The 21340-nt window shown below is 41.0% G+C and overlaps 2 protein-coding genes across 5 annotated transcripts in view; one reads left to right on the top strand and one right to left on the bottom strand.

The window, feature by feature from the left end:
• Nucleotides 1–675: 675 nt before the first annotated feature.
• Nucleotides 676–8728, bottom strand: DUSP15 (dual specificity phosphatase 15). Its single transcript, XM_070748735.1, has 7 exons — nucleotides 8509–8728; nucleotides 6228–6261; nucleotides 4775–4857; nucleotides 3333–3382; nucleotides 2472–2546; nucleotides 1893–2067; nucleotides 676–1331 (listed from the first exon to the last, which is right to left on the bottom strand). Exons 1-7 carry the CDS (start codon nucleotides 8527–8529, stop codon nucleotides 1122–1124), a joined length of 648 nt encoding a protein of 215 aa, XP_070604836.1. The 5' UTR covers nucleotides 8530–8728; the 3' UTR covers nucleotides 676–1121.
• Nucleotides 8729–11649: 2921 nt separating this feature from the next.
• Nucleotides 11650–21340, top strand: part of TTLL9 (tubulin tyrosine ligase like 9) — a 42898-nt gene continuing 33207 nt past the window's right edge. Inside the window, exons 1-4 of one of the 4 annotated variants that reach the window (XM_070744349.1) lie at nucleotides 11650–11714; nucleotides 14902–14948; nucleotides 16805–16897; nucleotides 18712–18823. In XM_070744349.1, coding sequence (XP_070600450.1) covers nucleotides 11700–11714; nucleotides 14902–14948; nucleotides 16805–16897; nucleotides 18712–18823 — 267 coding nt within the window. In that variant the 5' untranslated portion in view covers nucleotides 11650–11699. Of the gene's footprint in view, nucleotides 11715–14901; nucleotides 14949–16804; nucleotides 16898–18711; nucleotides 18824–21340 lie in introns of those variants that run through there. The other 3 variants (XM_070744350.1, XM_070744354.1, XM_070744351.1) reach the window with 3 other exon arrangements.

The following is a 21340-nucleotide window of genomic DNA, read 5'->3' as shown; positions in this document are numbered from 1 at the left end:
CTTTTCTAGTCCTGTTTCCTCCCAGGAGATTCCTAAAGAGGCCCCACGGAGGCTTCTCCCTGCCTTTTCCAGCCCTGTTTCCTCCCAGGAGATTCCTAGAGAGGCCCCACGGAGGCTTCTCTCTGCCTTTTCCAGTTACAGTTTTGGAGGCTCGGGTTTGTAAGTGGAAAATGGTTCTTGAGAAGAGGCAAAAAAATCCTAGGACACCCGATTCTTATCTAGAAAAGTTCCTAAGTAGAGGCGTTCGTAGGTGGAGGTACCACTGTATAGATGACAGGTTAATAATTTGCAAAAAGATTTACTAGCTTAAAATTTTGTTTCCAAGGGGTGGGAACCAATATTGCAATGTTATACTAATCAATATTCAACTAGGCAGGATTTCAAATATATATGAAGCTCTTGGCACATTCAGGGTTCTTCCTGTGTAGGTTTCAGAGATTTCTGGTGACGTTTCGACGTCATCTTCAGGCTGGTGCTAAATTGAATGTATGTATGTTTTGGCTTTCTTTTTCCTTTTAATGCACTTTTTAAAATGTTTTATTGCATTTTTCACCCTTTTGGCTTTTTTTTTTTTTAATTTTGGAGTTTTGTACAGTGCTAAAAAAAATATAAAAGGAACACTTAAACAACTCAATATAACTCCAAGTAAATCAAACTTCTGTGAAATCAAACTGTCCGCTTAGGAAGCAAAACTGATTGAGAATCAATTTCACATGCTGCTGTGCAAATGGAATAGTTGTGCCAATGAAATATTCAATGAGAATATTTCATTCATTCAGATCTAGGAGGTGTTATTTGAGTGTTCCCTTTATTTTTTTATTTTTTTTGAGCAGTATATTTTAACTTTTTTCCGAATGAAATAAAAGCAGTACATCTTGGGGATCCAGTTGACTATTCTGATGGGGATTTGGGAGAGTATAACTTGGTTGCGATAGGTAGAAAATGTGCCAACTTTGCCTGGCACTGCCAACGTTTTCCAGTTCCTCATCTCCAGCTCCATCCGGTCCTTTCTGATTCCTCTCTGGGGCCACAACGAACGAGACCCCTCTTGCCTGGCCCTGTTCCTTCCCCATCATGGGAATCTCCTTGCAATTCCCCCCCAAAAGAATCTTTGGAAAGTTTCATTTAAGACAGGAAAACGTGTCCTTGAGCCGGATCAGAAATGAATCCATGTGTTTGATGCCGTGGCTGCTGCTCTTGGGCCCTGGGGCCGGCCAAGGCCATTCGGGGCTGGGGGGCTCCCACTTTCGGCCAGAGGGCAGGAGAACTCGGAGAGCTTCGCGGTCGTTGAAAAGGGTCCCTCGGGGCGGGGGCTGAAGTTTCCGGCGGATCTGGCAAAGGAGACACACCACGGAGTGAATGAGAGTTGGGGAAAAGCCAGCGGGAACCTGGGACTTTCCGATTTTCGTTTTAACAGGGTGCAAATTCCAAATCTGGCTTTATTTATTTAATTTTAATTTTCTTTTATTGGATTTATAAGACGCCCTTCCCAGCAAGTTTCTACCTCTGAAGGCAGAGAATGGGACAGACTTTTTGAGATTAGAGATTAGAGGTTGGAAGTGGACTTCAACTCCCAGAATGCCCCAGGCAGAGGTTAGAGGTGGACTTTAACTCCCAGAATGCCCCAGTCAGAGGTTAGAGGTGGACTTCAACTCCCAGAATGCCCCAGTTAGAGGTTAGAGGTGGACTACAACTCCCAGAATGCCCCAGTTAGAAGTTAGAGGTGGACTACAACTCCCAGAATGCCCCAGTTAGAAGTTAGAGGTGGACTTCAACTCCCAGAATGCCCCAGTTAGAGGTTAGAGGTGGACTTTAACTCCCAGAATGCCCCAGTTAGAGGTTAGAGGTGGACTTCAACTCCCACAATGCACCTGCCAGAGATTATTTCTCACCTTCTGCACTGACCGGCTATGTCCAAACTCCTCCAGTTGCCGACGGAAACCCTGGTTGGGGTTGGCCACTGGGCGTGCGGCCTTGACCGCTTTGAGGGCCTCCAGCCAGTCCAGCTGCGTCACCACCACGAGATAAGCCAGGACGATGGTGGTGCTGCGGGAGATCCCAGCTAGACTGGAAGGCGAATTGGAAGGACAGGATTAGAACCTGGAGCCCTCTTTCCTCTGGCCACCCTCTCTCGGCCAGCTTCCCCCCAGAGGCTGAGTGACAGGGGCACCCCCAAAAGTCCCTGAATTGCCAGGAACCTTGGCTGGGTGTTCTCACTTGATATTGATCGATGTTGGCCTGGTGTAATGTGAGAACGTGGTCAAGTTGGCTATGGAGTTATTGGTCAGGCCGAAGCCATCGTTTGAGTTGGAGACTGTGGGCTGCCACAAGCAGAATAGCACTGTGGGAATTGGGGAGGGGATGGTTGAGAGGGAAAGATCCTAGCCACAACACATTCTTTCCAGAGACTCAAGGTCCTCCTTTGTTCAGCACCAGCCGGTGCAGGGGACGATCGTGGACATTGAACCCACCAATGAACAAGGCAGTTCCCTCCTTGCAGCCGACAGGAATGGATGAAATTGATGCATTTCTTAAAATGCTTCTTGCTGGATGTGGAGAAAATTAGAAAGCAAACGCTGTTATTTTAAAAAGATTTATGACGTTTCGAAAGAAAACTCTGGCTATAGCTAGTCCTCATTTACAATCATTCATTTAGTGACTATTTGAGGTTAGAACAGCACTGAAAAAAATGACATTTTATTTTATTTTATTATTTTATTTTATTTTATTTTACTTTACTTTACTTTATTTTATTTATTAAACATTAGGATATTAGTATTAAGACTGTAAGGACAAATGAATATAATACTGTATTATATCAATACTTAGAAATATATATATATTATGTAATGGTGCTATAATTAAGATCCTTAGAGATATACAGATTATAATGACAGTAGAAATAGGTAAAAATGGTAAATAAGCCTAAAATAATAGACTATATATAGCATAAAATATATAAAAATTAAAATTAAAATATAAAATAACCTTAAAGGTATAAATGTATGCATATATGTTTCATTTTTGTTTTTGGTTTGTATTGTATAATGTCTTATTAATTTGTTTTTTTCTTTTATCTATTTTTTAAAGTTTATAAATGAATAAAATTATTTTTTTTAAGAAAAAAGGAAAATATGTTTGTTGAACAAAACTCTGCATTGGTGACAGGAAAGGCAATGGGCCAGTAAAAACTCTGCTAGCTCCATTCGGTTGCCATGAGGGATTATGGGGTTATTTTAAAAAATGATGAAACTGGATTATGTTTTAACGGACCCTCCTCATGAAAAAGAACAAAACTACTGCTGAATAAATAAAATAACGTTTTTTCTTACATGTTGGCTTCGGTTGTGTCTGGTAGAACAATTCGAAGATAAGTGATGCCCTAGGAAAAAACCAAAAACCATGAATATCAGTTGAGGAACATCTCCAAAACCTGAAGTCAACTTCTGAAATCCTACATATCTTCTCTCTTTGACAGTCTTTAGATATCTCTGAGATGACAACATTACGAGGGTTATCCAGAAAGGAAGGTTACAAGTGGGCACAATGAGAATATACAGTATCTGCTGAACAAAACTCCACAATGGCGACAGGCAAGGCACCTGGGCAGTAAATTTGAATGCTCCAACACTGGAAGTTTTTAAGCAAATGTTGGATAATCATCTGTCTGAAGTAGTGCAGGATTTCCTGCATAAGCAGGGGGTTCGACTAGAAGACCTCCAAGGTCCCTTCCAACTCTGTTGTCCCTGCCAACTCTGACTTAGGGGAAGAGCCTTCTCTGTGGCGGCCCCAGCCCTCTGGAACCAACTCTCCCCGGAGATTCGAATTGCCCCCACCCTCCTCGCCTTCCGCAAGATGTTGAAGACCCATTTATGTCGCCAGGCATAGGGGGAGTAATTTCCTTCTCCCCCACGTTTTTCTGACTGTAGCTTTTGAGAGTGGTATGACTGTATAGTATTGATTGTTTTTTAATATTAGAAACATAGAAACCTAGAAGACTGACGGCAGAAAAAGACCTCATGGTCCATCTAATCTGCCTTTATACTATTTCCTGTATTTTATCTTAGGATGGATCTATGTTTATCCCAGGCATGTTTAAATTCAGTTACTGTAGATTTATCTACCACGTCTGCTGGACGTTTGTTCCAAGGATCTACTACTCTTTCAGTAAAATAATATTTTCTCATGTTGCTTTTGATCTTTCCCCCAACTAACTTCAGATTAACTTCAGATATTAATGGGTTTTAATTCTAGTTTTTATTAATATTGGATTTGTATTCCTGTTTATTGTATTGTTATTGTTGTGAGCTGCTCCGAGTCCTCGGAGAGGGGTGGCATACAAATCTAATAAATTATTATTATTATTATTATTATTATTATTATTATTATTATTATTATTATCATTATCATTATCATTATCATTATCATTATCATTATCATTATCATTATCATTATCATTATCATTATCATTATCATTATCATTATCATTATCATTATCATTATTATCATTATTATCATTATTATCATTATTATCATTAAATACTCTGCTAACTCCATTCAGTTGCTCAGACTCCACCTCGCAAGGGATTACGGGGTCGTTAAAAGATGATGAACTGTGGTTGTAAGTTGAGCATTGAATGCAATAGACTCCAGCCCCACAGCATCCGGTGGGGCTGAGTTTCAAGGACCAACATCCATTCTGCTGCTTCCAGCTTCGTGCAGTATCTCGGCTTCTCACACTAGATGACCCCCTCCCCTCCCAGTTGACCCCTACCGGAACGAAGGGCTGTGGGGACTCGTGAATGGAGACGATGTGGGTGATGTCGTTCCGGCTCAGCTGGTCGAGGTCTTTGGCATCTGCGAGAGAAGGAAGAGGGACACACAGCCATTGTTAGAGGTTCCCCTATTCTACGCAGATGTTCTCATGCGCATCCTGCAGAGATTCTGACAAGTATGCCATAGATCTGAATGAATGAAATGTTCTCATTGAATATTTTGTCCCCTACAAAGTTGAAGGTGCACAACAGCAGATGAAATTGATTGTCCATCAGTGTTGCTTCCGAAGGGGATGGTTTGATTTCACAGAAGTTTGATTTACTTGGAGGTCTATTGTGTTGTGTAAGTGTTCCCTTTATTTTTTTGAGCAGTGTTTGAACTAACCAGCAATGTATGTTTAGAGGAAATGGATGGTATAGTGTTATTTTAAGGGGTAGGTTGCAATAATGTTACTTTAAGAGCTAGGCTGCCATTAGCAATAAAAGGGACACAGATGTGTTGCTCTGGGTCACATTTGGGTTCTGTTGCATTGTATTGTATTATATTGTTGGTTGTTGGTGTGTGTATGCTGGTTAGTATTGATAATGCTTGCTATATTGCTGTGTGCTAGGTTTTGCTGGGTGCTAATAAGAGAATATATTGCTGTGTGCTAAATAGTATATGTACTTGCTGTTGGGGTAATAATAATAATAATAGTAATAATAGTAATAATAGTAATAATAGCAATAATAGCAATAATAGCAATAATAGCAATAATAGCAATAATAGTAATAATAGTAATAATAGTAATAATAATAAATATTATTATTATTATTATTATTGTTATTATTATTGTTGTTATTATTATTATAAGAGGCGGGGTGGCGCAGTAGGCAGAGTGCTGTACTGCAGGCCAATGAAGCTGACTGTAGATCTGTAGGTCAGCGGTTCAATTAACTAGAACTCCCCATCTGCTGATTTCAAGTCTGGCACCTTCACAACTAGACCAAGCCATCTCCTTGTAGGGCAAACCACCCAGGTGATGTAGACGTATCTGTCCTCTGGGGATGTCTTAGAACAGAGGTCTACAACCTTGTCAACTTTAAAGATTTGTGGACTTCAACTCCCAGAATTCCTCAGCCAGCAATCTTGGCAATTTTAAGACTTGTGGACTTCAACTCCCAGAATTCCTCAGCCAGCAATCTTGGCAACTTTAAGACTTGTGGACTTCAACTCCCAGAATTCCTCAGCCAGCAATCTTGGCAACTTTAAGACTTGTGGACTTCAACTCCCAGAATTCACTAGGCAGCATAGCTGGAGAATTCTGGGAGTTGAAGTCCACAAGCCTGAAATTTCCCAAGTTTGTAGACCTCTGGCTTAGAAGCTTGGCCAAGCTGGGGAAAATGCCAATCACCTTGAAACCAACTAGCTTGATCCCCCCCCCCTCTGTGGCAGGTTCCCTCTTCACTTACCTACGATGTTCCCAAGGAAGAGACCCGGAAGAATCTGTAAAAGTTTTTAAAAATATATTATTGTACATATTTTAATGGATTTTTTTAAAAAATGAGCTGCGGTGGCACGGTGGTTAGAGTGCAGTACTGCAGGTTACTTCTGCTGACTGCCTACAGCTAACTGCTAGCTGTAGTTCAGCAGTTCAAACCCCAACACCAGCTCAAGGTTGACTCAGCCTTCCATCCTTCCCAGGTGGATAAAATGAGAACCCAGATTGTTGGCAATATGCTGACTTAGACAGGGCTGGTAAAGCACTATGAAGCGGTATATGTCTAAATGCTATTGCTAAAACTTTTTATTCTATTACAGAGAAAAGCAACCAAGATAATGAGGGGACTGGAGGCTAAAACCTATGAAGAACAATTGCAGGAACTGGGCCTGGCTAGTTTAATGAAAAGAAGGTCCAGGGGAGACAGGATAGCAGCCTTCCAGTATCTCAGGGGTTGCCACAAAGAAGGAGTCAAGCTATTCTCCAAAGGACCTGAGGGTAGAACAAGAAGCCATGGGTGGAAACTAAACAAGGAGAGAAGCAACTTAGAACCAAGGAGACATTTCCTGACAGTCAGAACAATTGATCCATGGAACAGCTTGCCTCTAGAAGTTGTGAATGATCCAACACTGGGAGTTTTTAAGACGATGTTGGGTAACCATTTGTCTGAAGTGGTGTGGGGTTTCCTGCCTAAGACAGGGGGTTGGGCTAGAACAGTGTTTCCCAACCTTGGCCACTTGAAGATATTTGGACTTCAACTCCCAGAATTCCCCAGCCAGCAAATGCTGGCTGGGGAATTCTGGGAGTTGAAGTCCAGATATCTTCAAGTGGCCAAGGTTGGGAAACACTGGACTAGAAGACCTCCAAGGTCCCCCCCCAACTCTGTTATTCTACTCTATTTTACTCTCTTCCCTACTCTATTCTACTCTACTCTACTTCTATTCTCTACTCTACTCTTCTCTATTCCCTACTCTACTCTACTCCTATTCCCTAATCTACTCTACTCTTCTCTATTCCCTACTCTACTCTACTCCTATTCCCTACTCTACTCTACTCTTCTCTATTCCCTACTCTACTCTTCTCTATTCCTTACTCTACTCTACTGTACTCTATACTGCACCAAAGACAAATTCCTTAAGTGTCCCATAACACTTGGCCAATAAACAATAAAGAATTCTATTCTATTCTATTCTATTCTGTATGGGTTAAGGTTTCACATTTCATGCAAACTCTGAAACAACCAGGAACTAGAGTGGAGGGGGAAAAAGAAAAAAATTCAGAGTGACAATATTCGAAGTAATCTAGCTGATTATTTTTATGCCTGGGGGCAGAATTAGAATTCGCGTCTCCTGATTCCCAGTCCAGAACTTTCCCCACTACACTCCCCCAAGCAAATTCAAGAGAGAACACAACGCCCCCACCAAGTTGAGCCCGACTTTTGATTTTCTAATCAAGAAAGACGATGCATCCAAGAAATTCAATTTAATTCATTCAACTTTTAAGCCGCCAAACTCCTTGTGGAGTCTGGGTGGCGTGCAGCCATAAATACTATAATAAATACAAACAAGCCATAATAAACAACGTAGTAAAGCAGTAATAATAGAAAACTAACTAACTAACTTGCACTATACAATGAACTAATAAAAATCAAGGGAAATTTACACCAACTACATATTTAAATCAGTCGTATATTAAGGAATTGCCAGCTAGCGGCAATTCTTCTCCTTTTCTCATTTCTTTCTCAACCCCTTTTTCGTTTTTCTTTCCCCTAACTTCCTCTTTCTATTAAATCTTTCCTGCCTTCTTTTTCTCTTCCTTCTCTCTTTCCCTCTATTTCTGTCATAATACTACATAGATGACTGATGTGTGTTATATTTATCTCTGTTTCGTTTTTAACGTATATATTTAATAAAGATATCTTTTAAAGCAAAAAAGAAAGAGAAGGAAGGAAGGAAGGAAGGAAGGAAGGAAGAAAGAAAACAGTTAAAAAGAACCCCAAATACAACCTTCATTTAACAAAGTGTCATATCTCTTGGGCTGGGTGTGTTGACAATACGACAACGCTGGAAAGAAAATAAACCCCAATCTTACAAAAAAATATTAAAATACAAATTTTAAGTTGTCAGATGTCAATTCAGGGGCACTTTTAACCCGCTTCGTCCTTCCCTTTTCGGTCGTGCTTTGACGTTCAGCCCATCTGAACTTCACGAAGATGTCATGTAAAAAACAGAGGGAAAATTTTGGTTTCCTACCTTATTCATGCCGTTGCCCATAACCTTTCAAAGTCACCTTAGCAGCTCTCGCAAGGCAGACCGAATATCCCTGGGCCTTTCTCCAGCGATGGCTACCTTCTGTGGAGCAGGTCACAATTTCAACCCCCAGCCTTGACAGCTGTCATTCCATTCCGTCCCCCAAAAAAGCAACCTCCCCAGGGTGCGTGAGTTGTGTGTGACAGCTGCGGTAGTTTGTGTGGCACGGGATGAAAAATCTGCAGAGGCAAAAATTTTCTCCTCCTCCTGTAAAGTGGATTTCTCCCTCCCCCTCTGCTCAGCCGCGCATAGAAGGAGCTGCTCCTATCAGAATGCCTTCTCCAGGGTTGGAAATAACCCCACCTCCTTGCAAATTTGGAGGAGGGGAGAGAGTACCACCCTGGCTTGGTGGTTGCATGGCTGTTGCAAGCGCATGACGACGCATGGGGCTGTGTGGGAAAACAGAATGCATTCTTTTGTCTGGTAGAGGAGGCAGCTGTCCTTTCCTGGCATCTTGCCTTGGCACAGGATGGATGGGGAGGAGGAGGGGAAGAGGACCCCAGGGTAGCCCGCATTAGCAAAGCAAGCCCACCCACCCAATCACACACACCCACAACCCAATTTTATTTTTATTTTTTTTATTTATTTATTTTGTCCAAAACACAATGAGGTTACAGGGGATATACTGTACATATAGTACATCAATCAATGGGAGAATAGAGGAGAAGATGTAGGAATAATATAAAACATAGGAAGAGTAGTAGAAGAAGAGATAGAGATATAGTGATAGAAGAAAAAGAGAGTTATAGAAGAGTGTGTTACAGATCTTGTGTAGATTGTACACTTTTCTGATGTGCCTAATGGAATAATAAATGAGGTTTTCATAATCTGCTATCAAATCTTTGTACACTTATGTTTGATGCTTTGTGAAAGAACAATTTTTTATTTTATTTATTTATTTTGTCCAATACACAATGAGTATCACTTTAAAAAAAAGTTATGGACTGTGCAGCAATGGATATGCTAACAAGGAAGTTGCAAGGGAAAAGGGAATTCTGATGACTATAAAATATGGAATATAAATTTTATAACTGGTTAAAAGAAAGAAATGTCAAATTTATTATCTGTTTTTATTTTGTTTTATTTAGTTAGATTTATAAGCTGCCCAACTCCAAAATGGACTGTGGGTGACGTACATAGTAAAAACCGTATCAAACATTAAAGCATTTATGCATTAAAACATTAAAACATCATTAAAACATTAAAACAAACATTAAAACATTAAAACATTAAAACATTAAAACGTTAAAACGTTAAAACATTAAATCACTAAAACACAAAAACACTAAACACTAAAACATTAAAATAAACATTAAAACAAACAGTCATCGGAGAAGGGCGGCATACAAGTCTAAATAATAATAATAATAATAATAATAATATTAAAACAAACATTAAAATAAACATTAAAACATTAAAATAAACATTAAAATGTTAAAACGTTAAAATATTAAAACGTTAAAATGTTAAAAAGTTAAAATGTTAAAACACTAAAACATTAAAACATTAAGACATTAAAACATTAAAACCCCTATAGTTAAAAACATTCACATTTAAAAGAAGTTAAAGTATAAGGATGGTGCTAAGTAGTTAAACAGTAATAACTCTGTAATTATTTATTTATTTATTACTTAGATTTGTATGCCGCCCCTCTCCGAAGACTCGGAGTAATAAATCTATTTATAGTACAGGGAAGGCGCAATCATAATATTAACAAAGAAATGTATAAACGTATATATCTCCGATAATAACTTCAGACGGAAGCGGGGTTGCAAATAACCCAAATAATTGTTGTATGTTTGCTTTTGTCTTGTGTGTGTAAAATAAAATATAATATTTTTTTTAAAAAAATTAAAAAATTATTTTTATTTTTTAAAAATATTTTTTTAAAAATTAAACAATAAAAATAAAAAAAAGGGCTGGCCCAGAGTGAGCAGAGCAAGGGGAAGGCAAGTGTTTTTGTGTGTGTGTTTGTGTGTGTATGTGTATGTGTGTGTGTCTCCTTTTGGAGCCGAACTTGGAGAGCCCTTCCGAGAAGCGTAGGGGGAGAACCCGGGAATGCTATGTTCCCAAGCCAGTGGAATGTACCAAGCTGGCACTGCCTGTGGGAAGGAATTGAACCCTTGGGAGGGGGGTCACCTGCCCAAAATAGAGTCTCCGGGATCAAGGCCACCCTGCCCCGGCTCCTTTGGGGAGGTTATTTGGAGGGGCAACAGGTTCCCGTTGCAGCCACACAAGGGCCCCTTTGGGAATCTGTTGGGGGATAGGAAGAGAGGCAGCGGGGAGGAGAGGATCAGGAATCTGCTCTGGATTTAGAATCAGAAAAGAGCTGGCTGGATGACCTCTAGGGTCCCTTCCAACTCCTGTTATTCTATAATTCCATAAGGGTCTCCTGCTTGAGCAGAGGGTCAGACTAGAAGATGATGATGATGATGATGATGATATTATTATTATTATTATTATTATTATTATTATTATTATTTATTGGATTTGTATGCCTCCAAGGTCCCTTCCAACTCTTCTGTAATTCTGTATAAGGTCTGCTCCTCGAACAGGGGACTGGACTAGAGGACCTCTAAGATCCCTTCCAACCGTTGTTATTCTGTAATTCAGTATTTCTGCTTGAGCAGGGGGTTGGACTAGATGACCTCCAATGTCTCTTCCAACTCTTGTTATTCTCTAATTCTGTATAAGGTCTCCTGCATCAGCAAGGGGGTGGACTAGAGCAGGGGTAGGCGAAGTGGGCTCTTCTATGACTTGTGGACTTCAACTCCCAGAATTCCTGAGCCAAGCATGCTAGCTGGGGAATTCTGGGAGTTGAAGTCCAAATATCTTCAAGTTGCCAAGGTTGGGAAACACTGCTGTAAGGGTCTTCTTGCTTGAGCAGGGTGTGTGTGTGTCAGACTAGATGACCTCCGGGGCCTTCCAAATACAGAAGCCCCCCCACTCCAAAATCGCGACCGCCCCACTTTTAGCCTGCAAAAGGAACGAATCGGGGCGAAACCGCCACCCACTCCAAAACCTGGCAATGCAAAAAGGGGCGGGGCCGAGACTTTCCTCCGCCCCCAGTAAGCCCCGCCCAGAGAAGCCGCGGTTGCCCAGGCGACGGGACGCGCCTCGGAGGAAGGACCAGCATGGCCAAGAACAAGGTGGGGCGGCGGCGGGAGCGGGCGGGAATCCCCCCTTCCCACGGCGGGGAGGGGGCGTCGCCTTTTGCAGCCCTCTTCCAAAGCCCATCGTCCCCAGCCGTAGGAGCTGGGCGGGTCTTAAGGCCGGCTGGGGATGATGGGGGCTCCGGTCCTGCTTAACTGGCCCCGCGCTCGTGGAGCATCACCACCCGAGAGTGGATGATGGGACTTGGAATCCCCCCTTCCACCCTCAAGCCCAGAGGCGTCTGGCTGGGGATGCAGACAGGGATGCAAATGTTTGAACCTTGCAAGTTGGCATTGCAATATTTTTTGCAATAAATAAATTATTATTGTTATTGTTATTCTAATATCCAGAGCATTCATGATAACCACATAATTATAATTATTTGTTTGTTTTTTTGTTTACTTATTTATTGTATTTATATGCTGCTCGTTCCAAAACGGACTCAGAGCAGCTAACAAAAGACATAAATACAACAATAGTAAAATGCAATCAAAATACAACAATAAAATATTTGCTTAGCCATACTAACAAACTTTCATTTTGTAGTTCTTTTTTATTTGTTGTTGTTGTTGTTGTTGTTGTTATTATTATTATTCTATAATGTATATATTTATATAAATAATTTTTATTAAATTTTATACATTAAAAAAACCACAAACACAACATATCAACAGACATTAGCATAAATCCAAATCCAAATATTCTTCAACTAAGTCGACATCCAAATTTTGCATTCTTATCCATATACATATAATTATATATCCATACACATATTCTTATATCATAAGCATTTTCATTGTAAATTAGCTTTCCTTTTTATTATTATTATTATTATTATTATTATTATTATTATTATCATCACCATCATCATCATCATCATCGTTGTTATATATTATATTATATATTATATTGTATTGTATTATATATTATATTATATTATACTATACTATACTATACTATACTATACTATTATATTATATTATATTATATTATATTATATTATATTATATTATATTATATTATATTATATTATAATTGCAGTAAATATATGGCCAGCAAACCTTGAATCGTGGCTTATTCCGATCCAGGCTTGTTTAAAGCCTGGTCATTGCACATGGCAGAGGGATGGACTGGATCTGGGTTTGTCAAACATGGGTGCTTTAAGAGGAGTGGGCTTTAATTCCCAGAATTTCTCAGACAATCTATTAAAGCAGGGGTCCCCAAATTTGGCCACTTTAAGACTTGTGGACTCCAACTCCCAGAATTCCCCAGCCAGCCATCTTGGCCTTTTTAAGACTTGGACTTCAACTTAAGTCTTAAAATTGCCAAGTTTGAAGACCTCTGCTGCAAAGGTAGTGCTCAACCTACAACCATAACTGAGCTCCAAATGTCTGTCGCTAAGTGAGACAGTGGTTAATTTTTGCCCCTTTTTACAACTTCCTTGCCATTAAGCGAATCACTGCAGCTGCTGAGTTAGTAACCCAGTTGTTAAGTGAATCTGAACCACCTCATTGACTTTGCTTGTCGGAAGGTTGCAATTCAGGGATCACATGGCCTGGGACACTATGATCGTCATAACTATGAGTCCGTGGACTAAGTGCCTGAATTTTGATCACATGATCACCGGGATGCTACAGTGGTTGTAAGTGTGAATACCGGTCCTAAGTCACATGTTTAAGGGTCCTTGTAACTTCTAACGGCCACTAGAGTCTTCGGAGAAGGGAGGCAGAGAATCACTCACTCAATCAATCAATCAATCAATCAATCAATCAATAAACTGTTGTAAGTTGAGGAATGTGCCCCCACAAGCAGTTGGATTGCAGCAGGATAAAAATGTGGCAAAGAGATACTCACATCAATACAAATGGTCCTCAATTTAGGACCATAATCGAGCCCAAAAGTTTGGTCGCTAAGTGAGGCATTGGTGAATTTTCCCCCCTCCCCATTTTACAACCATCCTTGCCACTAAGCAAATCACTGCAGTTGTTAAGTTAATAACCCAGTTGTTAAGTGAATTTAATTGGATTGCACAGGATAGAAATGCGGCAAAGAGACAAAAGTATCAATTGAGGTAGTCCTCTCTTTATGACCACAAATGTGAACTAAAATTTCTGTTGCTAAGCAAGGCAGCTGTTAATTGAGTTATGCCCAATTTTACAGACTTCTTTTTGCCTTGGTTGCTAAGCGAATTTCTGAGTTATAGGTTATAAGTATTTGTAAAATGTGTAACAGAAAAAAAGATCTTTAGTAAAAAAAACATTAATCTTTTTTTAAAAATAATTTTTATTGAAATATATACATTAAGAAAAAAATGTGTGAAAAGAAAACATAAACAGAACATTCAAACAAACATTAACACATACACAAAAAAGAGATATTTATATTAAAATATTCTCATACATTAAACACTGTCTCAAATGTTTTTCTTACAGCTATTTCAGTCGGCAAAAGAAAAATTACTCTGCTTATTTAATTTATATACATATTTGTAATGCTTTTTACCACCTTACTTCTACCATTACAGTGTTCCCTCGATTTCCGCAGGGGATGCGTTCCGAGACCGCCTGCGAAAGTCGAATTTCCGCGAAGTAGAGATGCGGATGTAAATACGCTATTTTTGGCTATGAACAGTATCACAAGCCTTCCCTTAAACCTTTAAAACCCTAAACTGCAATTTCTCATTCCCTTAGCAACCATTTAGATTATTACTCACCATGTTTATTTATTAAAGTTTATTTTAAAAAATATTTATTAAAGGCAGACGAAAGTTTGGCGATGACGTATGACGTCATCGGGCGGGAAAAACCGTGGTATAGGGAAAAAAACAGCAAAGTATTTTTTAATTAATATTTTTGAAAAACCGTGGTATAGCCGTTTCGTGAAGTTCGAACCCGCGAAAATCGAGGGACCACTGTATTGCAATTTTTCAATTAATACAATCATGCCTTATTACATACCTTTAAAAAGTTATTGTTTAAATAACGTTATTACTTTTGTGTCTGATTCATAATTATACTCTAATTTTGTTTTTTCCTTAAAGATCTTAATTACAGAGGAACTCCTCAATAAGGAGAGTTTCTTCATCCCATCTTAAAAGATCTCTTTTTATAAAATATATCATTCCAAAGAAGCAGAAGGGTATTTTGAAACCGTTTTGAATATGTACCTTTGATCTTGTTGCAGAATGCAAACCATAAAGGACCATACGGTTGCCAAAAGCTGAAAGAACGGTGAGTGGATTTCTTTTCCATATGCAAAATTTTGAAAAAAGTTTTAGGCAGATTAAAAAAAACCAGAGGTTACAACAAGTACAGATTAGGCGAAACCTGACTCAAAAACAGTCACTGGAAGAGGGAACTTGGAGTCCTATTGGACGTGATCCTTTACATCAGTGTTTCCCAACCTTGGCAACTTGAAGATATCTGGACTTCAACTCCCAGAATTCCCCAGCCAGCATATCTTCAAGTTGCCAAGGTTGGGAAACATTGCTTTAAATGTGAGCCAGCCATGCACGGCAACAGCCAAAAAAGTCAAAGCATAGAATCAAGATCACGTGAAATAATAAAGTACAGTGGTACCTCTACTTACAAACTAAATTCGTTCCATGACCTAGTTCTTAAGGAGAAAGGTTTAAGAAGCAATTTTTCCCATAGGAATCAATGTAAAAGCAAATAATACGTGCGATTGGGGAAACAACAGAGAGGCTGGAGGCCCTGTTTCCTCCCAGGAGATTCCTAGAGAGGCCCCACGGAGGCTTCTCCCCCCCCCTTTTCCGGGCCTGTTTCCTCCCAGGAGATTCCTAGAGAGGCCCCACGGAGGCTTCTCCCCGCCTTTTCCGGGCCTGTTTCCTCCCAGGAGATTCCTAGAGAGGCCCCACGGAGGCTTCTCCCCGCCTTTTCCGGGCCTGTTTCCTCCCAGGAGATTCCTAGATTGGCCCCACGGAGGCTTCTTCCCGCCTTTTCCGGCCCTGTTTCCTCCCAGGAGATTCCTAGAGAGGCCCCACGGAAGCTTCCCCCCCCTTTTCCGGGCCTGTTTCCTCCCAGGAGATTCCTAGAGAGGCCCCACGGAAGCTTCCCCCCCCCCTTTCCGGGCCTGTTTCCTCCCAGGAGATTCCTAGAGAGGCCCCACGGAGGCTTCTCCTCGCCTTTTCCGTCCCTGTTTCCTCCCAGGAGATTCCTAGATTGGCCCCACGGAGGCTTCTTCCCGCCTTTTCCGGGCCTGTTTCCTCCCAAGAGGTTCCTAGAGAGGCCCCATGGAGGCTTCTCCCTGCCTTTTCCAGGCCTGTTTCCTCCCAGAAGATTCCTAGAGAGGCCCCCTGGAGGCTTCTCGCTGCCTTTTCCGGTTACAGTTTTGGAGGCTGGGGTTTGTAAGTGGAAAATGGTTCTTGAGAAGAGGTTAAAAAATCTTGAACATTCGGTTCTTATCTAGAAAAGTTCATAAGGCGTTCTTGGTAAAAGTACCACTGTATTACTACCACTTTATAAAATGCGAGTATTCTATTCTGTTCTGTTCTATTCTATTTTCTATTATCTATTCTTTTCTCTTCTCTTCTATTTTCTTTAATTTTCTATTTTCTTTTCTATTCTATTGTCTTTTCTCTATTTTATTCCTGCTTATCCATACTAACAAACTTTTATTGTGTAATTGTTTATTCATTTATTCATTCATTCATTAGATTTGGGACCATGTAGGTCATCTAGTCCAACCCCCTACTTGAGCAGGAACTCTACACCTCCCCATTCTCTTACACCTTTGAGTTTCTAACTTCTGTTTCTATTAACCTACACACAGGCCTCTCATAACTTTGAATCATTGCTAAGCAACCAGGTAAAATTCAACGGATACCTGTACGTTATCCCAATTATGCTCCATGAGATCTAGCAACATGTCAAAGCAGACCCAAGCAGCCACAAAACCCACAAATTGAGCAATGTTTATCTTCCTTCATCCTCTTATGATTCGGGGCCTTATAAAAAAAAGAAGAGCCAGTGGGGGCGCTTCCGATATGTAAAAGGTGCTTGCTATTTTGAAATAATATGTTTAATTTCAATTTAATTTCATTTAATGTTATTATTTTTTTAAACAGGGAACCCCGAGCTTCCATCCGATTCAAGTGTGCCCTCACCAACACCATCTTAGATGTCCTTCAGCAGCGACCGGGATGGGTGGAAGTGAAAGAGTGAGAGTATTATTATTATTATTATTATTATTATTATTATTATTATTATTATTATCATCATCATCATCATCACAAAAAACAGTAATATGCAACAAACGAGATTTATATCTACAACACTCCGTGGCCTGCATTGGCTGCCGATCAGTTTCCGGTCACAATTCAAAGTGTTGGTCATGACCTTTAAAGCCCTACATGGCATTGGACCAGAGTACCTCCGGAACCGCCTGCTACCGCACGAATCCCAGCAGCCGATAAGATCCCACAGAGTTGGCCTTCTCCCGGTCCCGTCGACTAAACAATGTCGTCTGGCAGGCCCCAGGGGAAGAGCCTTCTCTGTGGCGGCCCCGGCCCTCTGGAATCAACTCCCCCCGGAGATTAGAACTGCTCCCACCCTCCTTATCTTCCGTAAACTACTTAAGACCCACCTATACTGCCAGGCATGGGGGATTTGAGACACCTTTCCCCCAGGCTTATTATAATTTATGTTTGGTATGTATGTGCTGTTTGGTTTTTAATTATGATAGGGTTTTTAGGGTTTTTTTAATATTAGATTTGTGCCAGTATAATATTGTTTTTATCGTTGTTGTGAGCCGCCCCGAGTCTTTGGAAAGGGGCGGCATACAAATCTAATAAATTATTATTATTATTATTATTATTATTATTATTATTATTATTATTATTATTATATGCTGGATTTGTATAGCAATATCACAATAGTATTACTACTACTACTACTACTACTACTACTACTACTACTACTACTATTAATGATGGAGATTATGAAAGCTGGCAGGGCCTGAGAAGATATTTCTCCCACCAAATCTGTCCTGTGATGTTGACTGTAGAACTTTTAGAACCACATGCCTGGGGTGGTGCGATGGCCTAGCGGTGGACCTCTCGCCTCACATGTGGGAGGCTGTGAGTTTGATCCTAGGTAGCGGCAAATATTTTTCTGGGCACACTGAGAGTATATTTTATTATTTATTTGTTTGTTTGTTTGTTTTGTCTAATACACAATGAAGGTTATAGATGATATACTCGACTAGAATGTACTAAAGAAAGAAGAGAAGGGACAATGTAGGAATAAAATATAACTATGAGAGAATAGCAGAAAAGATATAGGGATAGAAGAGAAGATATAGGAGGTCTTAAGCATAAAACGTATCAGGAAAGATTTAATGAACTCAATCTGTAGAGTCTGGAGGACAGAAGGAAAAGGGGGGACATGATCGAAACATTTAAATATGTCAAAGGGTTAAATAAGGTTCAGGAGGGAAGTGTTTTTAATAGGAAAGTGAACACAAGAACAAGGGGACACAATCTGAAGTTAGTTGGGGGAAAGATCAAAAGCAACATGAGAAAATATTATTTGACTGAAAGAGTAGTAGATCCTTGGAACAAACTTCCAGCAGACGTGGTAGATAAATCCACAGTAACTGAATTTAAACATGCCTGGGATAAACATAGATCCATCCTAAGATAAAATACAGAAAATAGTATAAGGGCAGACTAGATGGATCATGAGGTCTTTTTCTGCCGTCAGTCTTCTATGTTTCTATAGGAGATATAGGAGAGACTATAAGACAGGGGATGGTATATGCTAAAGAAAACTCCGCATTAGCGACAGGAAGGGCAATAGGCCAGTAAAACACTCTGCTCCATTCAGTAATCCAGACTTTACCCCGCAAGGGATTATGGAGCATTAAATGAAGATGATAACTTTGGGTGTCAGGTGGGAGGGTCAGGACCACCTTGAAAAAAGCTTAAAGACTTGCTGGCTGAACGCTGTTTCTCTGTTTGGCCTTCGTCCCCAGCGAGGGCGAGTGGGACTTTTACTGGTGCGACGTCCGATGGCTGCAGGAAAACTTTGACCACACCTACATGGACGAACACGTTCGCATCAGCCACTTCCGCAACCATTACGAGGTGGGCAAAACTGGGGAAGGGAGAACGCGGGTTGGGAGGGCGGGTGGGGGACAGGGGAGCAGTCGGTCCAGATTTATTGTTCTGTCTTAGCAAAAACTTCAGAAGAAAAGGACTTAGGGGTCATGATTTCTGACAGTCTCCAAATGGGTGAACAGTGCAGTCAGGCGGTAGGGAAAGCAAGTAGGATGCTTGGCTGCATATCTAGAGGTATAACAAGCAGGAAGAGGGAGATTATGATCCCTCTGAATGGAGCGCTGGTGAGACGCCATTTGGAATACTGTAATACTGTGTTCAGTTCTGGAGACCTCACCTACAAAAAGATATTGACAAAATTGAATGGGTCCAAAGACGGGCTATAAGAATGGTGGAAGGTCTTAAGCATAAAACGTATCAGGAAAGACTTCATGAACTCCATCTGTAGAGTCTGGAGGACAGAAGGAAAAGGGGGGACATGATTGAAACATTTAAATATGTTAAAGGGTTAAATAAGGTCCAGGAGGGAAGTGTTTTTAATAGGAAAGTGAACCCAAGAACAAGGGGACACAATCTGTGGTTAGTTGGGGGAAAGATCAAAAGCAACATGAGAAAATATTATTTTACTGAAAGAGTAGTAGATCCTTGGAACAAACTTCCAGCAGACATGGATGGTAAATCCACAGTAACTGAATTTAAACATGCCTGGGATAAACACAGATCCATCCTAAGATAAAATATAGGGAATACAGTAGTATAAGGGCAGACTAGATGGAACATGAGGTCTTTTTCTGCCGGCAATCTTCTATGTTTCTATTTATTTATTATGGAAAAGGTGCTAAAAAGGGCAACAAGAATGATCAAGGAAATGGAGCCCCTCCCTTATGAAACCAGGTTGCAACGCCTTGCTCTCTTCAGTCTTGAAAGACGACATTTAAGGGGTGACTTGATTGAAGTGTATAAAATCATGCATGGGACAGAAAAGGTGGATAGAGAAAAACTCTTTTCTCTATCACACAATACTAGGACGAGGGGGCCCTCCCTAAAGCTCATAGGTGGGAAAGCGAGGACAAATAAAGGGAAATATTTCTTCACCCAGAGGATCCTTGGTTGATGGGATTCCCTTCCAGAAGAGGTCGTGACAGTTGTCAGCCTGGATCGCTTCAAGGCAGGATTGGACAGATTCATGGATGCCAAGTGTATCCATGGTGGTGATTGAAACGGATGTCCATGTGCCACCTCTATGTTGGTTGAGGCAGGCAGGAGTCCCTTGAGTCCCATTTGTTGGGGGTCAAGGGAAAGGGAGGGTTTTGCCTTCTCCTTCTGCTTAAGATCCCCATGGACCATTGGGGGGCCACTGTGGGACACAGAATGCTGGACTCGAAGGGCTTTGGCCCAATTCAGCAGGGCTCTTCTTAGGTTCTTATGTTCCCCTCCCATCCCATTCCATCATGAAGGATTTTGTCTGGATCCCTTGAGTTCCCTTCTTCAGATATAGGACGATAGCTTAGTCGGGGATCCCTTGTGGCCCCCCTAGAATCTCAAAAGAGGAATCGACAACACATAGGAATGAGCTTCCTCGGGGGGCCAAATCGGATCCAGAGGCCCAATCCGCAGCAGCTTTGGCTAAAGCTGCTCTCCTGCCCTTTATTATTACTATTATTATTATTATTATTATTATTATTATTATTATTATTATTATTATTTACTAGATTTATATGCTGCCTCCCTCCGCGGCTCACAACAACAATGAAACAATATACAATAAATATAATAATTTAAAAGTCTCTAAAAACCCTGTATTAAAACGCAAAAACATACACACAACACACCATGCATAAACTGTATAGGCCCAGGGGAGATGTTTCAATTCCCCCATGCCTGACGGCAGAAGTGGGTTTTAAGGAGTTTACGAAAGGCAAGGAGGGTGGGGGCAGTTCTAATCTCTGGGGAGAACTGGTTCCAGAGGGACGGGGCCGCCACAGAGAAGGCTCTTCCTCTGGGTCCCGTCAAATGACATTGTTTAGTTGACGGGACCTGGAGAAGACCCACTCTGTGGGACCTAACCGGTCGCTTGGATTCGTGCAGCAGAAGGCGGTCCTGGAGATATTCTGGTCCGGTGCCATGAAGGGCTTTATAGGTCATAACCAACACTTTGAATTGTGACCGGAAGTTGATCGGCAACCAATGCAGACTGTGGAGTGTTGGAGAAACATGGGCATATTTGGGAAAGCCCATGACTGCTCTCGCAGCTGCATTCTGCACGATCTGAAGTTTCCGAACACTTTTCAAAGGTAGCCCCATGTAGAGAGTGTTACAGTAGTCGAACCTCGAGGTGATGAGGGCATGAGTGACTGTGAACAATGACTCCCGGTCCAGATAGGGCCGCAACTGGTGCACCAGGCGAACCTGGGCAAACGCCCCCCTCGCCACAGCTGAAAGATGTTTTTCTAATGTGAGCTGTGGATCGAGGAGGACGCCCAAGTTGCGGACCCTCTCCGAGGGGTTCAATAACTCCCCCCCAGGGTGATGGATGGACAGATG

This window comes from Erythrolamprus reginae, chromosome 3 (genome assembly GCF_031021105.1).
Source record: "Erythrolamprus reginae isolate rEryReg1 chromosome 3, rEryReg1.hap1, whole genome shotgun sequence".
Lineage (NCBI taxonomy): Eukaryota > Metazoa > Chordata > Lepidosauria > Squamata > Dipsadidae > Erythrolamprus > Erythrolamprus reginae.
This window is presented reverse-complemented; position numbering and strand designations above follow the sequence as displayed.

Bases quoted from the DNA above. Each gene is read 5' to 3' on its own strand.
- DUSP15 (XM_070748735.1), bottom strand. From the start codon at position 8,529: ATGGGCAACGGCATGAATAAG. The intron at 6,262-8,508 runs GTAGGAAACCAA...AAACTTTTACAG, and splicing joins TGGGCAACGGCATGAATAAG to ATTCTTCCGGGTCTCTTCCT. The intron at 2,547-3,332 runs GTAAGAAAAAAC...CTCCACATCCAG, and splicing joins GACACAACCGAAGCCAACAT to CAAGAAGCATTTTAAGAAAT.